Source organism: Mandrillus leucophaeus, unplaced genomic scaffold, assembly GCF_000951045.1.
Source record: "Mandrillus leucophaeus isolate KB7577 unplaced genomic scaffold, Mleu.le_1.0 Scaffold88, whole genome shotgun sequence".
Lineage (NCBI taxonomy): Eukaryota > Metazoa > Chordata > Mammalia > Primates > Cercopithecidae > Mandrillus > Mandrillus leucophaeus.
In genome coordinates this window covers 3,964,647-3,979,691 of record NW_012109585.1, presented here as the reverse complement: position 1 = coordinate 3,979,691, position 15,045 = coordinate 3,964,647, and the positions used below count along the sequence as shown (strand labels likewise).

At 38.0% G+C, this 15,045-nt stretch overlaps 1 protein-coding gene across 3 annotated transcripts in view; it reads right to left on the bottom strand.

Moving 5' to 3' along the window:
- Positions 1-15,045, bottom strand: part of CDKL3 (cyclin-dependent kinase-like 3) — an 89,352-nt gene that overhangs the window by 17,986 nt on the left and 56,321 nt on the right. For all 3 annotated transcript variants that reach the window (XM_011969233.1, XM_011969230.1, XM_011969232.1), the window contains 3 exons: positions 7,348-7,460; positions 5,218-5,357; positions 779-867 (listed from right to left, as the gene is read on the bottom strand). In XM_011969233.1, the coding sequence (XP_011824623.1) occupies positions 779-867; positions 5,218-5,357; positions 7,348-7,432 (314 nt within the window). In that variant the 5' untranslated portion in view covers positions 7,433-7,460. The remainder of the gene's footprint in view (positions 1-778; positions 868-5,217; positions 5,358-7,347; positions 7,461-15,045) is intronic.

Below are 15,045 nucleotides of genomic sequence, written 5' to 3'. Positions count from 1 at the left end.
GAGACTCTGTCTCAAAAAAAAAAAAAAAAAAAAAAATCATTTGGGAAGTGCATGCTAATTATGATAAATGAATGTCACCAGAAGAGGAAAAACCAGACTATTCTCTGAGTCAGGGGTCCAAACAGGAATAAAGCTAAGAAGTACTGATTGCTTATTTAATGTTATCTCTGGTCTATGATAACACTGAAACTGTAGTATGTAAAGAGCTGAGCACACTGCCTAGGACATAGTAACTGTGTAATGAATGTTAGCTGCAATTACTTTTTATTATTAGACTTTCTTTTTCTTTTTCTTTTTTTGAGATAGGATCTCAACCTGTCACCCAGGCTGGAGCGCAGTGGTGCAATCTCAGCTCACTGCAACCTCTATCTCCAGGGTTTAAGCCATCTTCCCACCTGAGCCTCCCGAGTAGCTGGGACTACAAGCGTGTGCCACCACACCTTGCTAATTTTTGTATTTTTTGTAGAGACAGGGGTCTCCCTATGTTGCCCAGGCCAGTCGTGAACCGCAGGGCTCAAGCAATCTGCTTGCCTCAGCTTCCCAAAGTGCTGGGATTACAGGTGTGAGCCATTGTGCGCATCCTATTATTAGGCTTTTCATTCATGACACTTGTTAAGTCTACTATCTTTCTAGTCAATACCTGATACAATAACTCAATAAATTTTTGTTAAACTGAATATTTGTTATGTAAAAGTAACCTATACAGCAATTTTCCTGCTAGCAAAATTTCCCAATACAAAATGCTTTTAAAAAGTCCACATTCACTCAAAATGCTTACTTTTCAATAAATCCATCTCTAGTAAAATACTCATGATGCAAAAGATCACTAGATGATATCCTGTCAGCAGGATCAATTTGTAAACAAGCCTAGGAAAGGAAAAAGATTGTAATGATAAGTGAGCTCTCAACAGGGCTCCATATGGTAAAAATTAAATTTATTTTACAAATTAAGAAGTAATTAATTATCCAGATCAAAAAGCATTCTTGAAAAGATGGAATTAGACCTCAGGAATTTCTGGTAGTAAGTTCTGACTGTTTATTTCCTTAAGGAATTTGCACTTGCAGAACATTATTATAGGTTAAATGTCCCATGATTCTAGCCAAAACAGAGGTCAGTCTGTTTCTGCTGAAATTAGCAAAAATTAATTAGCTCATTTTGATCCTCTTTTCTGCCCTGCGAGGTGGAAAGTTCATGTATAATCATTTGCATTTTACAGATCTGGAAGCATGATTAGTAGTTTGCCAAACAAGAGTTTTAACCAATGTTGTCTTGACTCCTAATCCAGCACTCTTTCTATAGCATAATACCATTTTGCAAATATTCAAGTCCCTAAATCTTTCAATAACCCATTATTAAATCAGCTCTTTTCTGTTTCCCTTTCTTGGTATAGAAACAAACAAACAAAATATGGAAGGAAGTTTTTGAATGTTAAGTTGTACATAACAAATCTGTATGTAGTTAAATAACAATAATTATAAATGGAACACATTTCTTTAATCAAAATATTGAAGACAAGTTTTGAATAAAAAGCACCTGCTTTATAATTTTCATTCCTCCTGTGAAAGGAGGTAAAACAATAATAGTTAACTTCTTTTTGTAGAGATAGGAGTCTTGTTATGTTGTGAGGCTGATGAACTCTTGAGTTTAAGTGATTCTCCTGCCTTAGTCTCCTAAACTGCTGGAATTACGGAAGAGAGCCAACATGTTTGGTTTTTAAAAATTTTTTAGAGACAGGCTTTTACTCAGTCGCCCAGGCTGGAGTGCAGTGGTGCAATTATAGCTCACTGGAGCCTTGAACTCTTTGGCTCAAGATATCCTCCTTCCTTAGCCTCTTGAGTAGCTCAGACTACAGACACATGCCACCATGCCTGACTAGTAACTTTTATTGATGCTTACTACATACCAGACAATGCTCCAGTCTTTTTCTCCATTCCATCCCAACAACAATCCTACAAAGTAAATATTATTATTATCCTCATTATACAGATGAGGAGACTGAGGCCCAGAGAGATCACATAATTTGTCTAAGATCTCATAAGGAGAGGAGCCACAATTAAAATCCAGCAAATCCAAGATAATTGTATATAATACTATGTTTCTATTTCAAAATGCATATTTAAACTGATTCACAGAAAAAAATCTAGAGATCTGCTGTACTATAATGTGCATATAGTTAAAAATGCCATACTGTACACTTAATAATTTTGTAAGAAGGTAGATTCCATATTATGTGGGTTTTTTTTTTTAACCAAAATAAAAAACATTGATTCACAAAGAGAAATTATTTAAGTCTACTACCTACTTAATGATGTGGCAGTCTTTAAGACTGCAACTAGTTGGCCAGGCGTGGTGGCTCATGCCTATAATTCCAGCACTTTGGGAGGCCAAGCGGGGTGGATCACCTGAGGTTGGGAGTTAGAGACCAGCTTGACCACACGGAGAAACCCCGTCTCCACTAAAAAAAAATACAAAATTAGCCGGGCGTGGTGGCACATGCCTGTAATCCCAGCTACTCGGGAGGCTAAGGTGGGAAAATCACTTGAACCTAGGAGGCAGGAGGTTGTGGTGAGCCAAGATCGTGCCATTGCACTCCAGACTGGACAACAAGAGCAAAGCTCCATCTCAAAATCAAAACAAAACAAACAAACAAAAATAGTTAAAAATATGTGCTCATTTTAGAACATAATGGTAATCTATCACTAAAACTTAATATGAAAAATGCTAAAAGGTCTGACCAAATCATAGAGGCAGACAATTAGAGGCAGTCCTTCTGCAAATATAATTCAGTAAATTTAAATATATGCCCTACTTTGGAAAGTGTAAAATATGACACTTGGGGAAACAGATTGGCAGTTTCTTAAAAAATTAAACATATGCCTACCCATGACCCAGCCATTCTGTTCTTAGATATTTCTGCTGGAGGAATGAAAATACACTGTGTGTTCCACACAAAGACGAACATGAATGTTCTCATGGCAACTTTATTTGTAATAGCGAAAAATGGGAAATAACCCAAATGTCCAACAACAGTGAAGGGATTTTTTAAAATGTAGTATAGTCCTATAATGAACTACTACTCTGCAAAAGAGGAACAAATTGCTGATACATACAAAAACATGAATGAATCTCTAAACCATTATGCTGAGTGGAAGAAGCCAGACATGAAAGAGTGCCTACTGTACGATTCTATTTATATAAGATTCTAGGAAATTCAAACTAATCTATGGGAAGAGAAAGCAAATCAGTGGTTATCTGGGGACAGAAATGGAAGAAAAGATGAATTGTAAAAGGACACAATGAAATTTTGGAGAGTGATGGAAATGTTAGGTATCGTGTGTGTGTGTGTGTGTGTGTGTGTGTGTGTGTGTGTTAGATATCTTGACTGTGGTGGTGGTTTCATGTGTGTATACATGTATCAAAACTCTTCAAATTGTACATTTTAAGTATGTGTAGTTTACTGTTCATAAATTATACCCCAATAACATTGTTTAGAAAATTTATATCTAGGAAAAAAAGTGCCCTACATCAGATATCAAGGTGCATTTTAAAGTTACAATAATAAATCAAAGTTGTACTACTTCTAGAATAAAGAGAAAAATCAATGTAACAGAAACAAACTCACACATGTATAAGCTTTTTGTCTATGATAAATGTAGCATTCCAAATCATTGGATGATTCTAGTTGTTTAAAAAAAAAAAAGCATATTGCAAGTTTTGCAAACGTATTGCAAAACTTATGACAAAAGATTAATGTGCTTTTTTCACAAATCAATAAGAGAAATATTTTAGTTGACACACAGGTTAAGGATTCTTTTTTTCTTTTTTTATACAGGGTCTTGCTCTGTCACCCAGGCTAGAGTGCGGTACTGCAAGCATAAATTACTGCAGTCTCAAATTCCCGGGTTCAAAGGATCCTCCTGCCTCAGCCTCCCAAATAGCTAGGACTACAAGTGGGTACCATGACACCCTACGCTTTTGATTAGAGATAGGATCTTACTATGTTGCCAAGGCATGCCTCATGCCACACCCGGGAGGCAGAGGGTGTGGTAAGCCGAGATCGCAGCATTGCACTCCAGCCTGGGCAACAAGAGCAAAACTCCATCTCAAAAAAAACAAAAACAAAAATAAAAATAATAAATAAAAAATTAAATTTTAAAATAATAAAAAGGAGTTATATAATGTTTTCATTTTCTCCAGTTCAAGACAGATTTTGGCCTTGGTGTATCTTCAGACATTAAAACTATAGCTGCTGAGGTCCTGTAGATATTTTAGTACAAAAAATATGTCCCTAACAGGGCTAAACTAAATGTTAAAAGGTAGTGATAAACATAGTAAGTCCTTAGAATTTCTCCAGTTTTTTTTTTTTTTTTGAGACAGAGTCTCTCTCTGTCATCCAGGCTGGAGTGCAGTGGCCTGATCTTGGCTCACTGCAACCTTGGCCTCTAAGGTTCAAGTGCTTCTCCTGCCTCAGCCTCCCGGGTAGCTGGGACTACAGGTGTATGCCACCATGCCCGGCTAATTATTTTGTATTTTTAGTAGAGACGGGGTTTCACCATGTTAGCCAGTATGGTCTCGATCTCCTGACCTCGTGATCTGCTGGCCTCGGCCTCCCAAAGTGTTGGGATTACACCGTGAGCCACCATGCCTGGCCCATTTCTCCAGTTTATACCTAATTATCATTAAAATAGAGATAAATTAAATATAATGAACATAGTTATCTTAGGGGGCGTTCAGCTCTGACAGTCTATGAATTTTAATTTCTCTGTACTAAAGACATAACTTTCTACAGATTACATTACTTTAGGAATCCTTTTGGAATTTCATTAAAGTGATAATTTAAAACTGTATTATAATTTATGCAAATTTCTCAGATATAAATTCTTAATTTCTCAACATACATGAACTGGCTGGGCGCGGTGACTCACGCCTGTAATCTCAGCATTTTGGGAGGCCGAGGTGGGCAGATCACCTAAGCTCAGGAGTTCCAGATCAGCCTGGCCAACCATGGCCAACATGGTGAAACCCCATCTCTACTAAAAATACAAAAGTTAGCCAGGCACAGTGGCAGGCGCCTGTAACCCCAACAACTTGGGAGGCTGAGGCAGGAGAATCTTTTGAACCTGGGAGGCGGAGGTTGCAGTGAGCTGACATTGCTCCAATGCACCCCAGCCTGGGTGACAGAGCAAGACTCTGTCTCGGGGGAAAAAAAGACATACATGAACTATATCTGCCAACAATCCATTAAGGTTTGGATATTTTTTTCTTGCATTTTTGGGGTGTTGAACTTGAGGAAGAACTACCCCAGCAAAAATGGGGCTCTTGGAAAAGATATTCTGCAAGTGAGGTGACAAATTGCCTGAAAAGAGAAAAAAAATGTATATTTTAAAAACAGAGAAATTAGTCTATAACCAAAATAATCAAATTGCTATGTGATCTACATTAGATACTAAAAACTGATATAAGGAAGAATATCAATTATGTCTTTTAATTTTTTGAAGTTGAATAAAAACTATCTGAACATGTCATAAAAAATTGAGGTTTCCTCAGGTATCTGCTGATAGCCCACAGGCAACATAAGATATAAAACCACCAGGTTTACTTGCTTTTCCCAAACTATAAGACATAATATGTAATGCTGTCAGAAAATGCACATTCCAACTTTTATGCATTTCCATGTGGTATCCAAATGATTTTACTATTAAGTGTTCCTCAGCAAAATACATTGAAACCTTACTCAAAGTAGCTAAAATATTAAAGGTATGTAGAAATCAAAATATTGCAAAAAAAGAAACAAGGCTAGAGTAGTAGCAGAACGGAAAGAACTATAAATATGAGTGGAGGGAACTAAGTTCTAGCAGTTTTGCTATAACTAGTTCTGTGACCTTGGGTAAATCCCTTCCTTTTTGTGCTTGGTTTTCCATTCTGTGAAATGATAGGATTAAACCCCACCATCTAAGGTTCCTTCTGATATTAATCTCTTAACCAGAACTTCTTAAAAGACACAAAAAAGTGAGGTGTCTTAAGGCTCTAAACTATATCTTAAATCAATAATTATCCAGGTTTCACTGTTTTTAGAATTGTTCATAGTATCTTCCTCATAATCCTGTAATTACAAATTTATGCATACCTTCCCCACCACACAAAGAGCTCCTCAAGCTTCTCAGTCAGGAATAGTAAAAAATAAATCTTAGCCAGGCACGGTGGCTCACGCCTGTAATCCCAGCACTTTGGGAGGTCAAGGCGGGCAACATGGCAAAACCCTGGCTGCACTAAAAATGCAAAAATTAGCCGGGCATGATGGCATATGCCTGTAGCCCCAGCTACTTGGGAGGTTGAGGTGGGAGAATCACCTGAGCCCAGGAAGTCGAGGCTACAGTGAGCCATGCTTGCACCACTGCACTCCAGCCCAGGTGACAAAGTGAGACCTTGTCTCAAAAAAATTAAAATTTAAAATTAAAAAAACCCACAAACCTTGAAATAGCACATTCAAGGCTAACCATCATAATGTTTTGGTGGCCAAAGCAGATCATCAAATAAACTCTCATCAAATATATTCTTTTTTTTTTTTTTTCTGAGACAAAGTCTCATTCTGTTGCCTAGGCTGGAGTGCAGTGGCGTGATCTCAGCTCACTGCAACCTCTGCCTCCTGGGTTCAAGCGATTCTCATACCTCAACTTCCTGAGTAACTGGGATTTCAGGCGCTTGCCACCACACCTGGCTAATTTTTTTTTTTTTTTTGTATTTTTAGTAGAGATGCAGTTTCACTATGTTGGTCAGGTTGGTCTCCAACTCCTGATCTCAGGTGCTCTGCCTGCCTTGGCCGTCCCAAAGTGCTGGTATTACAGGCATGAGCCACCATGCCCAGCCTTCATCAAATATGTTCTTGAATAAGTTATTTAGCTATCTGGCTGTCTATTATTGTTTTCTTTAAAAAGAAGGGTGGTTTCTGAGTAAATAATTAATTTTCTATTTCCCAGTGCTTTAAAAAAGCATCTGACTCAACTCTACTATTTGAAGTCCTTATATAGAGGTACAAATATTTGAAAAAGCCTAATTTAAAAACAACTTTTAGACAAATTAAAGTACATTCCTATTGTACTATTCTTCTTAGCATCAACAATCAACACATGGCTTAGCTATTTATATCCTAGCAAAGAAAATATTATTTGCAAAAACAGAGAATTTTCTGCCTTCTTTATCAGCCCAAGGAACCCATCTGCTGTCATCTATCAAAACAATATGCTTCCCTGTTCTTACACAGAATAGCTAAATTTGAAAATCAAGCAGAATTGATCTGGCAATATTTATTTTAGACATGTAACTCATGCTATTTCAGTAATACCTACCCACTTTCAAAACAATTTTATGGAGTAAATCCAAATCAGAGCTACTAGGAAGATAGGGATTTCCAGTGGCCATCTCAATGATCATACAGCCCAAAGCCCAGATATCCACAGGTCTGAAACAGATCAGGGAAAAACAAATCACTTTTTCATGTAGAAATATATAAATATATTCTTAAAAATATGTTTAAAGAAGGCTAAAGAAACAAGTGGTATCATTTGTAAGTTTTGTTTTGTTTTTTTCGAGACAGTCTTGCTCTGTCACCCAGGCTGGAGTGCAGCGCCGTAATCTCAGCTCACTGCAAACTCTGCCTCCCAGGTTCAAGCAATTCTCCTGCCTCAACCTCCTGAGTAGCTAGGACTACAGGCACCACCATGCCCGGCTAATTTTTGTATTTTTAGTAGACACGGGGTTTCACCATGTTGGCCAGGCTGGTCTTGAACTCCTGACCTCGTGATCCACCCGCCTCAGCCTCCCAAAGTGCTGGGATTACAGGCATGAGCCACCGTTCCCGGCCCATTTGTAAGTTTTTATTGTAGATCATATACCAACTTTATAAGAATTGGTAACTGCTATATTGGTGAGGCTATCAGAAAGAAATAGTCCCAAGTACTGTTCTGGGAGTGTAAACTTATATGACTTCTTTGGAGGAAAAATTGGCAAAAGCCACCAAAATTGAAATTGTATATGCTTTTGATTGTACAATTTTATTCCTAGGAATTTATCCTAAGATATACTCACATGTGTGCATAAATATAAATTACATGAGAATTTCACTGCGGCACTGTTCGTGGAAGAAAAAGATTGCAAACAACCTAAACATCCACCTATAAGGGAATGGCTAAGAAAATTTTTGTACCAACCCACAATAAAATATTATTCATCTGTTAAAAATGATGAGGTCTGGCCAGGCACGGTGGCTCACACCTGTAATCCCAGCACTTTGGGAGGCCGAGGTAGGCAGATCACAAGGTCAGGAGTTCGAGACAAGCCTGACCAACATGGAGAAACCCCGTCTCTACTAAAAATACAAAATTAGCCAGGCGTGGTGGCACATGCCTGTAATACCAGCTACTCGGGAGGCTGAGGCAGGAAAATTACTTGAACCTGGGAGGCGGAGGTTGTGGTGAGCCGAGATTGCGCCATTGCACTCTAGCCTGGACAACAAGAGCAAAACTCTGTCTCAAAAAAAAAAAAAAAGAAATTGATGAGGTAGATCTATCTATATGTGCTGAAATGGAATGATGTCCAAGATAAATTGTCAAAAGAAAAAAGCAAATTCATAAAAGAAATCAAAGATCTAAATAAATGGAGAGATACTCCATGTTCATCGATAGGAAGACTCAGTATTGTCAAGATGTCAGTTCTTCCAAGCTTTATGTAATGAGTCAATACAATCCCTATCAAAATTCCAGTAAATTAAAAATTGATAATTATGTGAGGTAACACACATACGTAAATTAGCCAAATTTAGTCATTTTACAACGTATTTATACCTCAAAGCATCATGCTGTACACAATATATACATACAATTTAATCTGTGAATTTAAAAAAATCCTAGGAAATAGTTTTGTAGATATTGACAATTGATTGGAAAGTTTATATAGAGAGGCAATAGACCCAGAATAGCCAACACAATTTGAAAAAGAATAAAGATCAAAACTACTTGACTTCAAGATGTTTTAAACAATAAGCAAGATAGTATGGTATTGGTGAAAGAATAGATAAATAGATCAAGGGAACAGAATAAAGAACCTAGAAATAGACTTGCACAAATATGATCAACTGATTTTTGACAAAGGAACAGAGGCAATTAAATTTTTTAAAAAAAGATAGTCTTTTCAACAAATAGTGCTGGAACATACAAAAAACTAAATCTAGACACAGATCATATCCCTTTCACAAAAATTACCTCAAGATGGATGATAGACCTAAATATAAAATGCAAAACTGTAAAACCTCTAGACGATCACATAGGAAAAAATCTACATGGCCTTAGGTAATGAGTTTTTAGATACACCACCAAAAGTATAATTCACAAAAGAAAAAATTGATGGGTAGAACTTCGTTAAAACTAAAAATTTCTGCTCCATGAGAAATACCGTTAAGCAAATGAAAAGCAAGCCACAAACTAGGAGAAAATATTTGCAAAATAATAATGAACTTGTATCCAAAATACATAAAACTCTTAAAATTCAGCAATAAGAAAATAACCCAATTAAAAAATGGGCAAAATAAACAAATACACAATTCACCAAAGAAGATACACAGATGGCAAAGAGGCATATTAACAGATGCCATCATATGTCATCAGATAATTGCAAATTAAAACAATAATGAGATACCACTACACACGAATGCCTAAAATCCAAAATACTGACAACATCAAATGCAGGTGAGGATGGCAAACAACAGGTACTCTCATTCACTGCTGGTTGAAACACAAAATTATACAGTCACTTTGGAGGACAATTTGACAGCTTCTTACAAAGCTAAACATAGTCTTACCATATGACCCAGCAATTGCTTTCCTTGGGATTTACCCAAATGAGTAGAACACTTCTCTCCACACAAAAACCTGGACATGAATGCTTATAACAGCTTGCTTCACAATTGCCAACACATGGAAGCAATAAAGATGTCCTTCAATAGGTAAGTGGATAAACAAACTGTGGTACATACATATAATGGAATATTATTATTATTATTATTATTATTTTTGAGACGGAGTCTCACTCTGTCACCCAGGCTGGAGGGCAGTGCCGCGATCTCGGCTCACTGCAAGCTCCGCCTCCCGGGTTCATGCCATTCTCCTGCCTCAGCCTCCCGAGTAGCTGGGACTACAGGCACCCGCACCACGCCCGGCTAATTTTTTTGTATTTTTTAGTAGAGACAGGGTTTCACCATGTTAGCCAGGATGGTCTCGATCTCCTGACTTTGTGATCTGCCTGCCTTGGCCTCCCAAAGTGCTGGGATTACCAGCATGAGCCACCACGCCTGGCCTATGGAATATTATTTAGCAATAAAAGAGAAGTGAGCTGTCAAGACACCAAAAAAAAAAAGGAGGAACCTTAAATATATATTGCTAGGTCAAAGAAGCCAGTCTGAAAAAGCTACATACTATGTGATTCCAACTATATGATATTCTGGAAAAGCCTAAAGTACAGTAACAGTAAAAAGATCAATGGCTGCCAGGAGTTTTGGGAGAAGGAGGGAAGAATAAAAATGAAGCACAGAAGATTTTTAGGACCATACAATTATTCTGTATGATACTATAATGATGGATACATGACATTATACATTTATCAAAACCCAGGAAATACAACACAGAGTAAACTCTATGGAATTTAGTTAATAATGTATCAATATTGGTACATAATTGTAACAAATGTACCACACTAATACAAGATGTTAGTAATAGAGAAATGTGTAGAGTAGGGTGGAGGGGACATAAGGAAACTACACTTCCTGTTCAATTCTTCTGGAACCTAAAATTGGTCTAAAAATTAAAGCCTCTGAATATAAACAAATAAAAAGTGGCAGGACTTGGTGGCTCATGTCTGTGGTTCCAGCAACTTGGGAGGCTGACGCAGGAGGATCACTTGAGCCTGGGAAATCAAGGCTGCAGTGAGCCATGAGTATGCCACTGTACTCCAGCCTGTGAGACAGAATGAGACATTATCTCATAAGTAAATAAAGAAGAGTGGGGAGGGAAACCAAGATTCTATACTATGTATATAGTATGCTCCTATTTCTGTTCAAAAAGAAGAAGATGGAGAAGTATGCGTATGTATGTGTGTACACTGCTAGATAATGACCTAAGAAATAAAGGAATTAACTATAATACATAGTTTTTCAGATCTACATTATAACCATGGATGATATAATAGTAACTTATAAACTTGCTTATTTCACAAGTTTTAATTGTTAAGTTTTAATTTAATTGTTATTTAATAACAGGTTTTGAGAGTGATTGTACAAGTTTACATTTCCCCACCAGTGTATGTGAGTTCTAAATGCTCCACTTACATTGGTATTTACTGTCTTTTTTTCAATTTAACCATTCTGGTACCACCTTGTGATATAAGTTTGCATCTTTCTGATGACTAATAAAAGTATGAGCTTTCACATTTTAAAAAAAAACAAGTTTTAACTCTCAAGCTTTAAGTTACTTATTATTATTACTATTTTTAATGTTTTTTTTTTTTTTTCTTTTTTTTTTTTGAGATGGAGTCTCGCTCTGTCACCCAGGCTGGAGTGCAGTGACGTGATCTCTGCTTACTGCTCTTCTCCTGCCTCAGCCTCCCAAGTAGCTGGGACTACAGGCACCCACCACCATGCCCGGCTATTTTTTTGTATTTTTAGTAGAGACGGGGTTTCACCGTGTTAGCCAGGTTGGTCTCCATCTCCTGACCTCATGATCCGCCCGCCTCGGCCTCCCAAAGTGCTGGGATTACAGGCGTGAGCCACCGTGCCCAGCCAAAGTTAATTATTTTTAAGTACTCTCTCCACAGAATGCAATTTCTATGCACCTCCTCCACTACTAAAAGAGACACTAAAAACATTCCTACACAAAGCAGTTCGCTTTTCCCCAGCTTGACCTGAAATTTCACAGTACAGTTTAGTAAGGTAAGCCATTATCTGCAGAAATTTAAAGCATTATCTAGGCAGGCCTTTCAAAGAGCAATAGAAGACAGACCATGTCTAGTTAATTATCATTGCAGCAGTAATCTTAAAGGGATTTTCTGAAATATGAGCAAGTCCTAGTTAGCTGTAGAGAAAACTTCTCCCCTTCACTTCAACTACAACATTTTGCAGAAAAAGAGCTGTCCAGTAGAAAAAACGAAAACAAAATTAACCTACTAAGGAAAGTAAAGATATTAGACTTAAGCCTTGATCAAGAAAAGTAGATCCAAAAAAGCTTAGGTTTAACATGCAGGGGTAAGAGAGGATTAAAAAAACAAACAGGCATATGAACTTCTAGCATGACAGAGTGAAGAGATCAGCTGACCTACTCTCTTACTAGTTTATCATTGAAACTAGTATTTTTTTTTTCTTTAAGATGGAGTTTCATTCTTGTTGCCCAGGCTGGAGTGCAATGGCGCAGCCTCAGCTCACTGCAACCTCCGCCTCCTGGGTTCAAGCGATTCTCCTGCCTCAGAATTATTTTTTTAAATACAAATACTTAAAGGATATGTATATATATACATAGTCCTTGTAGTCCTGAGGCTAAGCATAAAATGAAGATTTATTTATCCCCTAGAAACTATGCACTTCAGTATAAGAAAGATGAGTCTGTGTACTTGAACCAAGACAACTTTTTCCTTCCCCACTCTCTGCCTGGTGAGGCAAAGACTCCACTCTAGGGCTCCCTCTTCCTTCAGCTCCCAGTTGAAGAGCTTTCTTCCCAGGAGAAGTGGAACTTCACCATTTCTCATCATTCTCCCAGCTGCCTGTTGCTGAGGCTAAGTTCTGGGTGATTAGTGTCAAGAGGAGGGAGACACTCCTCCAACCAGCCCCTGTTCATGGAACAATGGTTCTACCTTGAATGCAGTGCAGAGAATACTGGGGCCCAAATTGCACTTGCTCCACTCATAAGGCAGAGGTTTCATGCCAGGAAAAGCAAGCTGAAGGGACCTCAGGTTGCTGCTCTCCATATCTCACTAAGTAGCCAGCTCTTAAGAGCAGCAATATTAACTTAGAGAGAAAATTACCATGAATTCAACCCAGATCCAGAAACTGGGCTCAGAGATTTTGCCTGGGGGAAGAAGCAAGCCATAAATTAGATGGCTCCTAATCTCTTTCAAAGGAACTGACATCATTTGCAACAGAGTATAGAGAAGTTCCAACTGAAAGGTGTTCTCAACAATAGTACAGAATGTGGTAAAAGACAACTGGGTGGAGATTCATCAATTTAATGAAGCTACAGTCTAGAGTATAGGCCAGCTAGCTTGTGGGAAAGAACCATGGAATAACACAGATGCTTTCCTGAGGTCAGGACAAATATTAAATATTGAGCACAGAAACTACTCCTTCAAAGGACCCACAATTTGATTGGAACAGTTTGTAGAGCTATTTAAGTCCCAGGGCAATGTTTAAAATAATAGAGCAATAAGCTATCAGTGAGTGGAGTTTAACAGCTAGGAGTAGCCAGGGAAAGAAAGGAAGATAACCCTACCAATACCACTGTCATCTCAGAGTGACTGTGGGCCTACCCAAAACCATGCCTCCCTGAGGAGCAACTAAAAAGGTTTAATACTGTGTGTGGGGGTGGGGGGTTGGGAGTATTGGCTCCATGAAAATAATTCAGCCAGTCTCCATGATAGAAACAAGCAAAAAACAGTAACAAGTCCCAGAAGGAGGGGTTCCATACCCAGAGTTCCCACAATATGCTATCTAAAATGTTCAAGTTCCAACAAAAATTACACAGCATGCAAAGGAATCTATGAGATATGACCCGTACACCAGAAAAAAAGCAGGCAACCCAAACTGCCTATAAGAGTAACTACACGTTGGATTTGGCAGAAAAATATTTCAAAATAACAGTCATGAATATGTTCACAGAACTAAAGGAAAGTATGATTAAAGAAGTAAAGAAAGGTATAATGACAGTGTCACATCAAATATTAATAGAGAATATCAATCAAGAGATATAAATTACATATATGTATAAAGAAGAACCAAGTGGAAACTCTGGAGTTGAAAAGTACAATAACTGAAATTTTAAAATTCACTAGAGGAAATCAACAGTAGATTTAAACAGGCAGAAAAATTAATTCATGAACTTGAAGACAAGACCAATAGAAATTATGTAAGCTGAAGGATAGGAAGTAAAAGGAATGAAAAAAATAACAGAGCCTCAGAGAAATGTGAAACACCAAAATATGTATACTGGGAATACAAAAATGAGTGGAGAGAATAGAAAAATATTTTATAAAATAATGGAGGAGGCCAGGTGTGGTGGCTCACGCCTGCAATCCCAGCACTTTGGGAGGCCAAGATGGGTGGATCACGAGGTCAGGAGATTGAGACCATCCTGGCTAACACGGTGAAACCCCGTCTCTACTAAAAATACAAAAAAATTAGCTGGTGTAGTGGCGCGCGCCTATAGTCCCAAGTCCCAGCTACTCGGGAGGCTGAGGCAGGAGAATGGCATGAACCTGGGAGGTGGAGCTTGCAGTGAGCTGAGGTCATGCCACTGCACTCCAGCCTGGGCGACAGAGCGAGACTACATCTCAAAAAAAAAAAAGGAGGAAAACTGCCCACAATTATTGCAGAACAATAATCCACAAATACGAGAAGCTCAACAAACTCCAAGAACAAAAAGCACAAAGAGATCCACAAACGCACACATCATACAAGACAAAAATCTTGAAAGCAGCATGAGAAAAACAAATCACCACTTACAAGAGAACTTTGGTAAGATTAACAACAGACTTTTCAATAGAAACAATTGAGACCAGTAGATAGTGGTACAATTCAAAGTGCTCAAAAAAGACCTCTCAACAAAAATGCCTATATCTAGTAAAGATATCTTTCAAAAATGAAGGTGAAAGTAAGACTTTCCAAAATGAACAAAAACTGAGAGAATCTGTTGCTAACCAATCCACTTCACAAGAAATACTGAAGGAAGTTCTTAAGACTGAAAGCAGGCCGGGCGCGGTGGCTCAAGCCTGTAATCCCAGCACTTTGGGAGGCC